Raw genomic sequence first — 15,564 nt, forward strand, 5'->3', positions numbered from 1 at the left:
GAATAATGGAATCATACAGATTAAAGAGATCTTAGAATTTGCCATCCTCAATATTTCACCAGAGCTGGTGTGCCATTATTATAGATCAATGTAAATGCCATGTGTCCTCAACATTGTAATGGAATAATTAGATAAACTGGCTTTCTTATTAGATTATTTATTGTTTCAGTGGGGGGAGGGATCTGGGAATAGGTTTATAAGCTACTGAATTTTGAAGGGTAGTGACTTAGAAGATGAAACAAATTTTCATCTGGGCTGATCATCCCAGCAGAGATCTAAGGTGCTAGATCCTGAACACTGCCATTGGACACTTTTGTTTTGAAGAGAGTTAATTTTTAAGTAAGTGAATGTTTTACATTGATTTGTTCTGCATCCTTTTTTTTTTGGTGACCAGCACCTTCTTCTTTGGAGAATTAATCCTTGTTCATCCCTAACTGGGGTGTTCTAAGAGGACAGCCAGCCTAAGTATTGGGCCCTCTGTCTACCAGAGTGGGTAGATGACTCAAGTGGATCATCTTGAGTCTTTTTGGGGAATTTCAAATTGGAATGAGGGAAAAGGTTTTGCTTTCCAGTGGTGAGGCTATACTATGTTAGGCAGAAGCTCTCTGTTAAGCATAGAAAGCTATGAGATATGTAGAAACTCTGACCCAAAATGGGATCTCAACAAAAATAACAGTGAGTGTCCTGATGACATTCCAGTGTCTTCATAGCCAACTGTACCCCACCCTTCATGAAGTTTAGTTATGAATATAGTTATCATTTAGTTATGATGCTCAGTAAATTCCTTTTTTCCCCAAGCTACTTCAAATTAGTTTGAAGCCAATAGCCCTTAATTACAGCAGTGTTTCTTAAACTTGAGAAGTGATTCTTCCCTCAGAACTCTATTATTTCATTTGGGTAACATAGACATGCCTCCATGGTGGATTTTATCTATTCAGTGGCTTTAGAATCAGGTAAAAGTGGATTCCAATACTGGTTCTGCCACTTGACTAGTTTTGTAACTTTGAGCATACTAATTCTTCTCTTTAAGCCTTTATTTCTTGTTTGTAAAATAGAAACACCATCATGGGTAGTAGCAAAAATTCAGATGGTGTATCTGAGGACCTAGCTCAGTGCTAATGCAATGCTCATAATCCACAAATGTTAGCACATTACACCTCTCCCAGCCATCTCCAGGGTTCTCAAGTAAAGAAGTATATGCAAAATACCCAGCAAATCTGTTAATTTCGTAGGATGTTTCACATTCTTTTGTTATACTTGTCTTTGGTTAATTATTTGAAATAATTAAGTTGTAGTCTTCATTATAAATGATTTTACACATTTTTGGTTGAAATGTCAAATCAGATTTGACCTAAAAATTGCACCATGTTAAGCTAAAACTTGTCCAGTGTTACAATGACTGATGATTATGAGGTCTAATTGGATTATAGACTTCTTGTGGGCAGGAACAATCTTTAGTTTGTTTGGCTTTTTGCTTCTCAAAGCAATAAGCCATGGATTTTTGTTTGCTTGTGTACTACTAAGTCCCTTGCTTATTTAAATGAGTTTATAGTAATCAGAAGGGCTTTATGGAGACACTGAAATTTCAGGAGCCATTTCTCTGATAATAGAAGTACAGAAGAGTGTAACCTTGGCCTGTCTGTGAAGGACATTCCAGGTTGGGTTCCTAGGAGAAGATGTGAAAACGGGGGGTTAAAAGAAGCAAAAGAACAACTTGCTTGAAAGATGTAGAAGCCCCAAGTAGTCTGATAGAAGCGTGCTGTAGTCTGCAGTGGGGGCTTTGCCTCTGTCCCAAACTATGGTGAAATCTGCTGCATACCTTAAAGATGACAAAAGCATGACCAAAGTGAGTAGGGAAGATAATTTCAGAATCAAGACAGGTATCTGCAATTGAAGGCAAAATAGCTGGCCACAAAAATATTTAACTGAAATGGTTAAGCACCTTGTATAAAAAGCATTGTTGTGGGGAATACAAAAAATAGTAATCAAGTAAATGAAAGCATGGGGCATAACAAAATCTTTTTCCTTTTCATACTAACGGTAATAAAAGGATTTTAAAAATCTGGTAAGACGTCCTCTAGTACGTGATTAGCAGATAGCTTTCAAGGTAAAAGAGAATTGCAGGACTATAACCTTATAACCTCTACAACTAAAAAATTATTCTGGGAGGAAGAACAAATACTTTTAAAGCTACAGGTAGTGGTGTCTGCCTATCTGGATGAAGTCCTACAGGAGAGGTTCTGTTAAATGGCTTATGGAACAGTAACAGCCCATTCAGGTGCCTAGGATCTCATTTGTCCTCTCAGACTTCAGAGTTGGCTTTGTTCATGTACCCCTTTATTCACTCACAATTTTTAAGTAGAAATTTTGCTTTGACAACAACATTATACTTTCACCGAACTCTGGTTCTAAGTCAACTTAGAAAGCCAAAACAAGTAATTATACTCAGTGTTAGTCCTGAGTCCAGTGTTAAACTTTTTTCTTTTAATCAACTGTCTGGTTGATATAATAGATAATTTGCTTATTAAATGTATGTATTTTGTTAGGCTGAGATGAGGAATCCAAGAGGTCTTCAGAATTAAGATTAGATTTTAAAGTCATCCTAGTAAATTAGAGGGGTTTTTTTGAAGGAAGTGATTCATACTAGCTTATCCAGTTTTCCTTGGGGCAGCCTAGAGGTAGTTAAGAGTGCGGGCTCTGCAATAAAATGGTTTGAATTCAGATAGTCATTCATAGTACAGAGTTCTCAGGATGAGACAGGGGAGAGAATAAGCCACACCAAAATTATATTCTAGGGCTCTTGTTTTACTTTCCTATAAAAACAACTTTACAAGAACCATAATCTAATATCATGCTATTGGTTTTAATTTATAAGGAAATTTTTCTTAAAGTGCAGAGTCTAATAATAGAGACACTACACCATAATGACTAAGAATACAGACTCAAGAGCCAAACTGCCTTGTTTCGATCCTACTTCTGCCAAAATTTGGCTGTGACCTCAAATACATTTCCTATCTCCATGTCTTAGTGTCTCCATCTGTAAAATAAAGATAATAATAGCACCTGCCACATTGGTATGTTGTGGGATTTAAATGAGTGAATCCATGGGAAATGTTGGAACTGAGTCTGGCATGAATTAATTATTCAATAAGTATTGCTATTGTTGTTATTAAAGACATTCTTCAGTCTGTTGATTCCATTACTAAGTCACAAATGAAAACTTGCTTTGGCTGCAAACACTACAAGCATACCTATTAAATATAACAACTAATACTGTCATTATTCCATTCTCAGAGAATAGTCTCACCAAAGTTAAATTTAATGGAGATTACTTCTCCCACACTCTGTGTTCCATGGCATGATCAGCAAGTATTTCCTGAAAGCCTGCTCCACGTCTCCTACCATGCCAGATACTCCAAACACAATGGTAAAGAAGTCACAGAAATTCCTTAGCAGTGCAGTGCAGGAGACAATGTAGACCGATCTGAAATGTCCTTGCTTTTTCAGTGATGTGGTGGTAGGGATGTTGGGAGTGAGAGTGGTACTCTGGATCTACTTAAACCATTTTAATCATTAAACTATCAAACCATTTAGCCTATTAAGGCGTTCATTCTTGCTCTGTCACATTTGTTGAAATCATTTCTTAGATTTGTAGTTTTCTTCCTTTTCTAAATAAAAATAAATAAATCTAATTAATTGGTCTTTTACTTCCTAACTTTTCCATTGCTTTTAAGCTTAGAAAATCCTGTCTATCCATAGACCCATAGGTTTTCTCCTAATTTATATAATTAAACACTTACATTTATCTCTTTAACCCCCTGGAAATACACTTTCCTTTATGGGTTAGGTGATCTCAATATTTTTTCATGGCACACAGCAATTTTTCTTACTTCTATTTAAATATTTGTTACATTATATTGTGATTATTTTTTTCTGAAATGTTCTTTGTAAGACTTAAATTTTCATCTTTTTAATCTTTATTCCCAGCAGCTAGCACAGTACCTGACACTTTGTAGGGACACAACAAATATTTGATAAATGAAAGGAAGAAATATACAGTTTTATATAATTTATTCTAGAAGATTTTAAAGGCATGATGAGTTATTTGCCATCTATTCCTAGCTTTAAAAACCCGAGAGAGATTCTGTAGTAATTTTAATTCAAGATAGTATAATTCCAGAGCATCCACTGTAATGAATATTAATCGTAATATTAATGAATACTAATATGAAATGGCTTGTGCCAGTAAGTTAAACTTTTAATTTATATTAGGAGTTGTACCTAATCAGTAACCAGGAACTCTGTACTTATATATCTATCTATCTAAGCCACCCTCTTACTGGATAGTTCCCAAAACCCAAGCTGCTCCACCTAAAAACGGTAAATTAAAAATGCATCTATCTCCTCATCAAAAAAAATAGGCATGTCTTATTAACAAAGAATGAGCCTCCCAGATCTCTGTACTGTGTCATGGTTGGTGGTCATTTGGGTACTGTGGAAATCATTAGTGTCTAAAGATACCTTGCCAAGATCTTCACCAAAGGAAGATACAGAACATGTTTAAGGTATTCAACCAATTTTGAATGTTAAAAATTAATAGAACTGATGTAATGAGTTGTGTCAATTCAACTGCCTGACAAGTTTCTATACTGATACCAATAATGTCTGTTCACACCTAGAAGCATTCTTTTCAGCTATGTCTTCCAGGAACTATGAAGATTTTTAAAAAACCAGAAGCCATTTTTGGTGTATTACATCTTCTGAGACCACATCTGAGCTGTTGGCTTTCACAGTGAATCGTCCTAGAGTAGTAGTAGAGCCTAGAGTAAAAAGATGCCTTTATGTTTTCATGCATCTTTCATCTTGAACTGCAAATACATAGTACCTATTTTCCTAACAAAACATGTTAGAGTTTCAGAAAGGATATAAAATCTGGGGCAGCTATGATTAGTTTACAGCTTGTAGTGTAATCATATTAGTTTACAGGATATAGTGTAATATTCAAAATATTGAATATTAGAGAAGAGGCTTTGATACATGTGCTGTAAGACAGTAATTGGCATGGTATCTGCCAAGAGATAGGGATGATTATTAAGACTTTTGTGTCATCAAGCAAAATAATACAAATCATGAAATTTTATTACATGATTCATGTTTAAGTAATTTTTTTTAATTTCCCTTTTTGTCATTTTTCCTCTGAGAATGTCAGAAAGCAAATTGAATGCACTAGTCTCTTTAATGCTGAAATACACTGAATAACTACATTAGTTCTGAAAGCAATATGAATATGTTCTTATTTTATTTTGGAAGTGATTTGCTAATAGTAATATATTACAGCGGCAAATCAGAATGTTTCTGGTGCTTTCAAGTATGAAAAACTCTGATGCTGGATTTGCTTCTTTCATGGGCATTGTCTCCTTGTTCCATTTGGACAACTGGTTTAAAAGAACTAGAGGCAAAAATATAAATTTATGACTAAAATTAGGCTAATCTCTGTGTTCACTTCCTTTACTAGTCAACCTAAAACGATTGATTGATTCTAATTCAGCACAGCCACTAGCATTAATAGGCTTGAAAGGTTGGGGGCAAATTGGATTTCTTGAAGTAAGCAGTGAGATAAATAACATGGAATTGAATTCTAGCCTACAAAGGCATATTTCAACTCTGAATGTCTTACTTAGGAACTTGTCACACAAAGGGAGGAACAGTGTGACAATAAGCAGAGTGCTATAGTTTAAAAATCATGAGACCTACATCTGTTTCTTGCAAATTGCTTTTCGTCTTTGATCTTCTTCATTAAATGAGATTTAATGAAGTGTTTAAAAACACTGCCCTACTCAGAAATGAAATGAGGTTGTTTTTTTTTAAAGGAGTATATAGATAGATAGATGATAATAAATAAGTAGGTAGGTAGGTAGGTAGATTGATGATCCACCCATCCATTCCTCTTAAACTTTCCTCTAGGTTTCTTGGCTCTACCAGAAAATTCTCCCTGGAGCATTTATTTGAATGTACTGTGAAACCCGCAGAGCAATAAAGGCTCTGGTCTTTTAATGTTCACCAAGACTTGTTAAGTATGGCCTGTACAAAACATTTTATGTAAGTAACTCAGCTCTTAAAGATGAGGAGAAACCAGGAAGTAGTTCCCAAGCACCTAAATGTGAGAGAAGGACTTTCCTGCTTCACTTTTCTGCTTTTGATGACAAATTTCTCTGAAAAATACTTCTTTCACTTTAGGAGAGGAAATGAGAGATTTCCTAGAAGGAATATTTAGCAATAGTTATGTGGCTCCAAATGCAAGACAGAAACCCTTTGCAGCCTAACCTGGTGGGATAAGGAAGAAAGATTGAAGAATGGCTGAAAGGCAAAATCACAGATTCCTTTTGATAGGTTTGGATTCATTCAGTTATGACTCTCCCAAGAGGGAGAAGTAGACCTTGAGTCCAGAAAACCAGCAGTTAAAGACAAGTTATCAAAAATGCTTACCTTCAAATTTAAAACTGGATAAGGTTATAAAAGAAAGCATTCTAATTAGAGTATAAGTTTAAAATGTGGATTCATTGTTAAAATTCTAGTAAAGGATTAATAAAAGAATTTATTATTTAACAGGTCTTTTTTTTTGCTAAATCGTTTTGTTAAAAAGTATACAAATTAAATCTGAAGGAAGGCAGTGAGCTCTAACCAAATCTCAGAAAAATATGCACCTTGCTGCTGTGACCTGTGTAATATACCACAGCTGCCAAATACTTAGAAATCCTGTACACACTTAAGATGCACAGAAATAAACTAACTCAGGTTCTTATGTACTAAAACTACAAAATAAAAGCTGCTGGAGTGACATTGGTAGCAGTGTGTTTATCATTAGTTGCTCCTTGTACGGTACAGTATTGTGGACCTCCGACTTTGTGCAAAAGACCCCTTTTCTTGTTGAATCTGCTTAGGCGTGAAGTATTGATTTCTACCCCATTCCCTGTAGGTCCCACTGTGCTTATCGAGAATGACCGGGTTCTTTGGCCCTTATCACTCAGGCATTTGTTTCCCCCAGTCATGCTGGTAATTATTAATATAATGTAAATGTCTTTTCTTTCAGTCCTTCTCGCCCGCTGACTAATATGAATGACACTATGGTGAGCCACATGTCCTCTGGAGTGCCCACTCCCACCAAGAGGTATGTATGGCTTGTGCTGCTCAGAGCTGGGGACAGACCTCTGGCCTGGGAAGCAGAGCATCCCACAGAGTGGAAAGGACAGGCTTCCTTTCTTTTCCTTCAGCTGTCATTTATGTTACTTTCTACTTTTCATCTTCCTTTCTTTCCTGCTAATTCTTAAATACAGCAACTGAAAGAGTCTGCTTTGATGGTGCCTGAGGTAGAAAATCTCCATTTGTGACAGGCAGTGAGCATGGTGTCAAAGCAGATTAGACATGTTTGAGATCTTTTTTTTAACATTAAACAATATTTTAATGATCATGAATTTCAACAATTTTGCATTTGAGTTGAGCGTCAACGGTCATTTCTGCTTCCTGATTAGACAGTGTAAATTGAACTAATCTCTTATATTCTCCTAAATCATTCTGTATATGATTCATAAACATTTAAGTTCAAAAGTCTGAGTACCCCCATTCTTAGTTATACCAGGAGGTTCCTTAGGGTCCTTCAAGGAACTGGACCTCCTTTCTCCTCTTTATTTAATTTACCCTTCTCCAAAATTCTCTTAGGCAGTACTTAAAAGAACTATATAAAATGGCTTACTTTTTATTTGATTTAAACTGTTCCATGACCAAAGTAATGCAGAAACTCCCTCAAGGGCACAACCATTAAAGAATCCTTTTTAACAGTCATCGCTCAAAAAGGAAAAAAACAACAACAAAGACATTCCAACCCACTCCAAGTCCTTCCTGAAGAAAACTGCTCAGTGCCATATGTACTGTTTGCTTTGGATTAATTTGGCTATAGAAATGTCATCTGCTATAAGAGTACTTTGATTTAATACATAACATAATTCTTAAGATCAACTGTGGTTGCTCCCATTGGCTAAAATTTCTTGAACAATGTTTCCCAAACTCGACTGATGTGAAGATTCACCTGGGTCATTTGTTAAAAATACAGATTTCTGGAAGCACATCAGACCCATTCTGAGACCATGAGCAGCTACACGTTTAATAAGTATTCCAGGTGATTCTTATCATCAAGCAAGTTTGGAAAATAGCCTTAGAAGGCAGCTAAGGACTAAACCATATGGCTACCCTTGAGTAGAGGATCCAGGAACTTAATCGGAATGGTCTGATAATACAGTGTTAACCACATGGAGACTCAAGACTCTGACAGGTGAGAGTGCCAGCCCACAGCCTTGTTAAGACATTTCCAAAAGGGGAACAGCCAAGCTGCCTCGTTAGGACAGAACTGAGTAGCATAGACTTTTGAGCCAGACTGTATGCACTTGAATCCTGGCTCTTGCTTGACCTTGAACAAGATTTGTATCTTTATTTTTTTAATCTGTAAAATAGGGATAATAATAGTGTCTACCTTCTGGGGTCTATGTCAGACCTTAAGATATGGTTTACATTTTTAAAGAAGTAAACTGTAATGAGAGAACAGGTGGGGAAGAAACAGAATAACTTACAAATAATACCCTCTCAAGAAGGAATAGAAAGCCTCTGAAAGAGTACAGAACAATTAAACCTCTCCCACCTACCAAGATATCACAATGACCCTGGCTGGTCTTAGTGCTTATTTTTTTGTTAAACATCCATAGCATTCAGACCTAAAACCAGAATCAAAGTATCAGCTCAGGGATGTTTCCATTTCAAAACTAGGAAGATCAGGTGAATTAGTGAAAGAAGTCAGCTGTGGGCTGTTTGGTAGTTTTAGCAACACCTCGATTACAGTTGCACTTCACCTGAATTCTCTCCATTGACTATTTCTGTCACTCTGAGTCACCTGAGTCCCTGAGGGTGCTGTGTGCCCGGTGACCAGGGCACCATTCAGTGACTGCAGCTGAACGTAGCCGCTAGAGGCTCTTAGAGGGAGTGCATCTTTCCGGACAGTGTTTCTTGCTGGAGGAGACTGCAGGAAGGAACTCAGATGCAAATACCAACCTCAGCCACCTTTGTAGAAGGACTGCCCTTGAGGCCTCGTGTCACAGTAGTACACCCCAGCCTAACAGTAAGTGGCCGGCTGCACTTGTCAGCCACAAAATACCTACCTGAAAGTTGTTCCAGGAAATAGAGAGCCTGGATGAAGATTTTATTTTAAAGTCAGCATTTTAGTAGCACCTCTTTCTAGGTAGACTCAGTCAATCCCAGAGGAGGCTGTCACTGCCTAGGCGCTGCCCAGCAGACCAGAAAGGAAGACTGCGTACCGCAGCTTACCCAGAGGAGTGGGGCTGAAATAGAGGCTACCTGGGAACAAGCTGCCCCCATCCTAGCAATGTAGTCCTTTGAATTTTAGGATATTTTATTTATATTCAGGATGAGATTAGAATGTAACAAATGGACATGAATTGCATAATTCACAGACTTGGCTCTTCATTGTCCCAGTTACCAAACAGTATACATTTCTAGCCAGTATTCTGTTTACTTGCTCAAGGACTCATCAGTTTGTCTTTCCTCCTCTGAATGTCGTCAGACCTGCGTCTCTGGAGTCTGGTGAAAGCCAGGAGCCCAGCGCATCATGCCAGTCAAAAGAGCCTTCCTCTGCCAGGGGGGTGAAGCTACTCTCCAGAAATAAGAGCTTTCCTTTAGAATTCAGCAAAAGACATAAATCACTAGTCAGATAAGAACAGGCATGTGATAAAAATGCAGGCAAAACTTAAGGTCTGCAGTTTCTACCTTTTCAATAAGCAGTGAATGTAAAAATAATGATGGCCACAATGGTCAAAAATAATACTATTCATCCAAATAAAAGGTCTCAAATGTAAGGGTTACTTTTTACAGAAGAAAATAAGGATTGCTTTTTACAGAAGAAAACCTTATAAATGGCAAAGATGCTGGCTATAAGATACTACAAATTATGTTCCTGAGAGGTTCTACTCTAGGGATTTGCCCTATGTAATATTCTTCTAATAGTCTTATGTTAATATTTCTATAATTGAAAAGAAATTTTATCTTTGCCTTAGGTTAAATAGTTTCTGGAAATGTGCTTTCTTTTAAAATAATCAGAACAGTACACTTAAAAACAGACAACAAAAATTTTCAAAACTTTTAAATCAGAGGCTTAAAGTCCCCCTTTCCTTACTCGATTCCTCTGAGGCTTGCTTCTGAATATCTTCTTCCCCAAAGTTCAGAATTTGAACTGTGGTATTATGCTCTGTACTATTGTACTGGTTTAAGTTATACTGTATATTCAGACCAATATAGAAAATAATGCTAATATTTTTTATTTTTCAGTGTCTTCTAAAACTTTGCTTTATTTATGAATATTTAAACTTTTACAATGCTGTGGGCATTTATATAACTATGGCAGTAACAAAAACCTTCAATGAAACTTTTTTCTCTGTACATTTGGTTGGTGTATTAGTGTTAACTCTTAATTTCACATATTAAAATTTAAGTTTAAAAAGCACAAATACAGTTCAACAAAATGAAAAACTCCTGATGATCTACTGGAACATTGTGCCTGTATTTAACAATACTGTACTGATACATTTAAAAATTTGTTAAGAGCTCATGTTTTGTGTTCTTACCATAGTTTAAAAAAACAAAACAAAATCACCCACTAAGACAAAGGTAGAGCAGAAAAGGAAGGATGAAAGTGTCCATAGCATGCGAAAGCAACTGAAATGCCACCAGACATCCATCTGTGGCTTCTCTATCTCCTGGCCTCTCTCAGTGTGCCATCCTCATTCCCTCCTGAGGAAAGCTACTTGTCAAACTATTGATGGCTTCATATGCACACCCACAGCCTTGTCACTCATGAGGTTGTGCCCTTCCTACCTTGGAGTAGAATCTCAAGGGAGGATTCTTACTGCCCTGGGTTGTGTTACTGACCATCTGTGTGTATGTCAAAGGTCACACCCACTAGACCTGTATCATCAGAGCAGAGGGAGGAGCATTTCCCCCAAAGGAGGTTATACTATCAAGAACAGAAGAGAGATCCTGGGAAAGAAAAATAACAGGTCGTTGGCAGACCACTGTTTTGCTCCCCAGCACACAGACCCACCCACACCTTCCCATACACACTTCCACTTCCAGAGTTTCCCCTCTTACATAATGCAGCACTCCACGTACAGCTGCAAACATTTGCATGCTTTTCCTGGAAGTCTTACCACCTGCTGAGACAGCACTGAGTTCCTGATGTCCTGACTGTGTCCATTCACCCACATCAGGTCCAGGTAGGTCTTTTTGTCATCCATTAACCCATCCTACCATGGACCAAGTGATAGTTATAAGCATTTACACACTCTACAATTTACACATTACATAAAGATGTGAAAATAGGATGATTATAATTTAGACAAGGGGGAAGGGAAGTACCAGAAAACATGGCATGTTAAGCCACATTTGCCTTTTTCCTCCTGAAATACCACTAAAATGACATTAAAGGTTTTCTTTTTAAGTAAAAACACACAAGAACAAAGGAAAATGGAAGCGGAAACAAGAGCAACAACAGTTTGGAAGCAGCCAATCAGATGGATGAGTGGAAATTGGTATTACAGACTAGAGAAGCTAAAACCTAGGTCGACAGTGAGACAGCCCGAGAAGAAAGCCCACCCCAGGAACAGAATGCTCTGAAAAGGGGTACAGAGAATGACCAGCTGATAGTCTGCGTAGGAAGCACTTAAAGCCTCCAAGTGCATAACATCGTCGCTACTCCTACCCCCCCTGAGAAAGAATTGAGGTTTATGTTTGCGTTCTCTGAAACACTATAACCTACATAAAATCCTAGTTGTGTTCATTATCTCACCCTCGGTGGGCAGAGGCAACTGGCTTTCAGACAGCCCATCGGTGCAGCGTCACACTGGAGACCTGAAGAAATCACTGCTCCGTCCTGTTACTCCTCTCAAGATGCCTGGAACTCCAGCCACAAGGGGCCAAGGTCTGCGCCCCAGGGTCCTAAAGACTACATTGGACCAATTTCTTTGCTCTGTAGTCTCCTAGCAAATATTACTGTCTTCCCTCCCTGGGATGGAGAGAGTTTGCTACCAGCCACACCTCAGCTTGACTCCACTAGTCCCACTCCCTGTTACACCCAGCTTCTCTTGGTTTCCACTTGAGTCAGAACTCTTGGCTGTCACTGACAGAAGCTCAATTTGAATTAGCTTAGGGAAAATAAGAGGTGGTTTTCTGTTTTTGTAACCACACTGTGGGAAGATCAGGCATGTATATGGCTGGGCCTCAGGGGTGACCACAGCAAGGGGAACTCTAAACTCATTTAGGTGTTTTCCTGCCTCCCTCCCTCCCCTTACATGCTCTTTGCTTCTCTCTACTGCACGTCAGCTGCTGCTTCCCAAATACATTTCCTTTTTCATGCAACAGGTGCTATAGCCCTGACACCTCCATGTTCATGCTACCCTATATAATTGCCCTTCTCTTAGTTCCAACTTGAAAACTCCCAATGAACATTCTCTTTGGTCCATCTTGGCTCATGTTACCCACTCAGGGTTTTTCTTTTTGATGGCCCCACCTGGAATAACATGGTTGAATGCGCAAGGGTCAGCTCTCCAAAAGCAGTAGTTTGCTGTCTCTGGAAAAGGTAGAGGTGCTGAGGAGACACATATCTATAGGCTTCTTTTCTGGGTGGTTTCTAAAAAAAAATTGCTTGTGTAAGTATATTACATCACACTCCATTTGCATAGATTTGTTTCAGGAGACACTTTTTCCCTTCACCTCATTTTTATTTCTCTCAAGGGTTAAATAACACTTTCTATTCTGTTCAGTTTATAAAGGTTTATGACATTGGGATAACACCATCTTTGGATGTTAACTGGTAAATATTAGAGCCACTAAGTCTGAGTAGTCACCAATTGCTAGCTAGGAATCTTAAGAAAGGCAAGATTTTATCAGTCAGAAAAATTTTACTTGAACACATACTTCACAGGAAGGAAAAGCAGTTTTTGAAGGCCAGAAGGTGCCCAGTATAAATATTATTTCTGAGTTGTAGAAACATGACCAAGTTAAGAGATGAGTTGTACTTATATAGTCACACTGAAATGGCTTTCTGACTGGGTGTCAAGGTAAAGCCTTTATCTTGTTATCTACAGAATACAGTAGAATGACAAAAGCCACAATCTGCTGTTTTTGAGACTGAGAACAACAGAGATGTTGGGGAAACTGAGAAAGGAGGCAAAATGAAACAGGGCAAGGCAGAAGCTATCTGCATGTCAACTCAGGCCACTGATTTTCTTTCTTCCTGTGAAATGAGAAAAATAAGAGTTTGGTTGAAAAGCAAGAATTAATGAGGATTTTAGCATGGTCATAGAATAACTAACTTGTATGAATTCTTCATGAGAATCTCTCCAAGGCAGCACAAGAATTATTTTTTTCTCTAATCTTTTTTCAAAAGATAGAGAAGCAGAGTAATTGAAAATTAACACATCATCTTACGGAACTGCAGGGTCCTCAGTGTTGGCAGATTTCCAAAGTCCAGCTGATGGCCTGGGCTAACCGCCAGTTTTCAGCTGCTTCTGGGTTGGGATTAAATTCCATTTCCATTCAAGCATTTAAGGTAAACCCTTCAGCAATTTTTAACTCAGGTTAGTACAAACAAAAAGCTTGAGTATTTCTAAGTTCATATTTTAAAACCTAAGTTTGAAAAATTGAAGCTTGCAGAAGCATAGTAACTAACAGTTTTCTCCTCTCATTGGAGTGAGGCTTGGGGTCCTGAGCTGTAGCAAGACCCACATCCATCTGACTGTCAGCAGAGAAGAGGGGGAGAAGTAAAAGTGTGGGCAGAAAGGTCGTGCGTTCTGTGTTCTCATGCTCAGACTGAGATGCCCGAGGGATCCCGGGAGTGAGGACGGGTTCTGTGGATTTTTGACATGGGGGGCCGAACAAGGGGGTGGATGATTCTCCAGGTTCCTTCCTGGCTTGAGTTAAGGTACTTTTGGTCAAAATACAGGACAAAGATTTGGACAGAACGATGGCAAGTGTATGTTGAGTTAGAGGTGCCTGTGGGAACCAGGGGAACCAGACTATAGAATGAGTTCTTGTCATCCAGATTCTTCCACCTCCTCAGATTCACAGCAGCTAAATGCAGACAAGTGCTCAGACCTGACAGATGACCAGTAGATCCTACACACATACACATACACAGACACACACACACACACAGAGGATTTTACACCTGACAGATGACCAGTAGATCCTACACACACACACACACACACATAGACACAGAGGATTTTACACCTGACAGATGACCAGTAGATCCTACACACACACACACACACACACACACAGAGGATTTTACACCTGACAGATGACCAGTAGATTCTACACACACACACACACACACACACACACAGAGGATTTTACACCTGACAGATGACCAGTAGATCCTACACACACACACACACAGACACAGAGGATTTTACACCTGACAGATGACCAGTAGATCCTACACACACACACACACACACACACACACACACACAGAGGATTTTACACCTGACAGATGACCAGTAGATTCTACACACACACACACACACAGAGGATTTTACACCTGACAGATGACCAGTAGATCCTACACACACACACACACACACACACACATAGACACAGAGGATTTTACACCTGACAGATGACCAGTAGATCCTACACACACACACAGGATTTTACACCTGACAGATGACCAGTAGATCCTACACACACACACACACACACACAGAATTGTACATATTTTTTACATATGCCTTGGAGGCTGTTGAGTTAAATACCTCTTGACTGTATGTCTTAAGAAGCTGACAGTGCAGTGGGCTCCTTTCCAGTGATGGGGGTGTGCATGGGCCTGCACTTAGAAGGGAAATTTACAATGCTGAAATTCCTCTGGCAGTCTGGCTTAGGCCTACTATCTTTAAACATAGTTTTTCGTTCCTTTTAATATCAAACTATTACAGTATTTCAACTTACTTTAGCAAAGCAGACATTTAAAACAAATCAGGGCTATGGTATAAGTTCTTGCTTTTTTCATGGATCTTCTTAGGAAATATCCAGTCTAAACCCCACCCCCCACCCCAATCCAGACTCTTTGCAACCAGAGGGATTTGGCTGAAATACAAATCTGATTATGTTGCTGTCCTGGTTAAAACTTTCCAATGGTTCTTCCCTTCTGTGGTGCTGCCCAGTCGCATGGAAATGTTTTGTGCTAACCAGTGTAGCCAGTAGCTACATGTGGTCTTGAGCACTGAAATGTGACTAGTGAGACAGAGGAAGTGAATTTTAGATTTTACTTAATTTTAATTAATTTGAATTTAAACAGCCACATGTGTCTAGTGTCAGTGCAATTCTGTAGAATAAAGCCCACATTCTTCATTGTGGCTTACGAGGCCATTTCCAAGGTGACCCTTTCCTAGCCTCCCCAGCCCTACCTTATTCCACTCTTTCTACAAGGCATCTGTGCTTAGAATC

The 15,564-nt window shown here is 38.6% G+C and overlaps 1 protein-coding gene across 16 annotated transcripts in view; it reads left to right on the forward strand.

Annotated features, from left to right (window-relative positions):
• Positions 1-15,564, forward strand: part of DTNB (dystrobrevin beta) — a 258,809-nt gene that overhangs the window by 162,321 nt on the left and 80,924 nt on the right. For all 16 annotated transcript variants that reach the window (XM_057497369.1, XM_057497380.1, XM_057497372.1 and 13 more), the window contains one exon: positions 7,091-7,168. In XM_057497369.1, the coding sequence (XP_057353352.1) occupies positions 7,091-7,168 (78 nt within the window). The remainder of the gene's footprint in view (positions 1-7,090; positions 7,169-15,564) is intronic.

Source organism: Manis pentadactyla, chromosome 2 (assembly GCF_030020395.1).
Source record: "Manis pentadactyla isolate mManPen7 chromosome 2, mManPen7.hap1, whole genome shotgun sequence".
Classification (NCBI taxonomy): Eukaryota; Metazoa; Chordata; class Mammalia; order Pholidota; family Manidae; genus Manis; species Manis pentadactyla.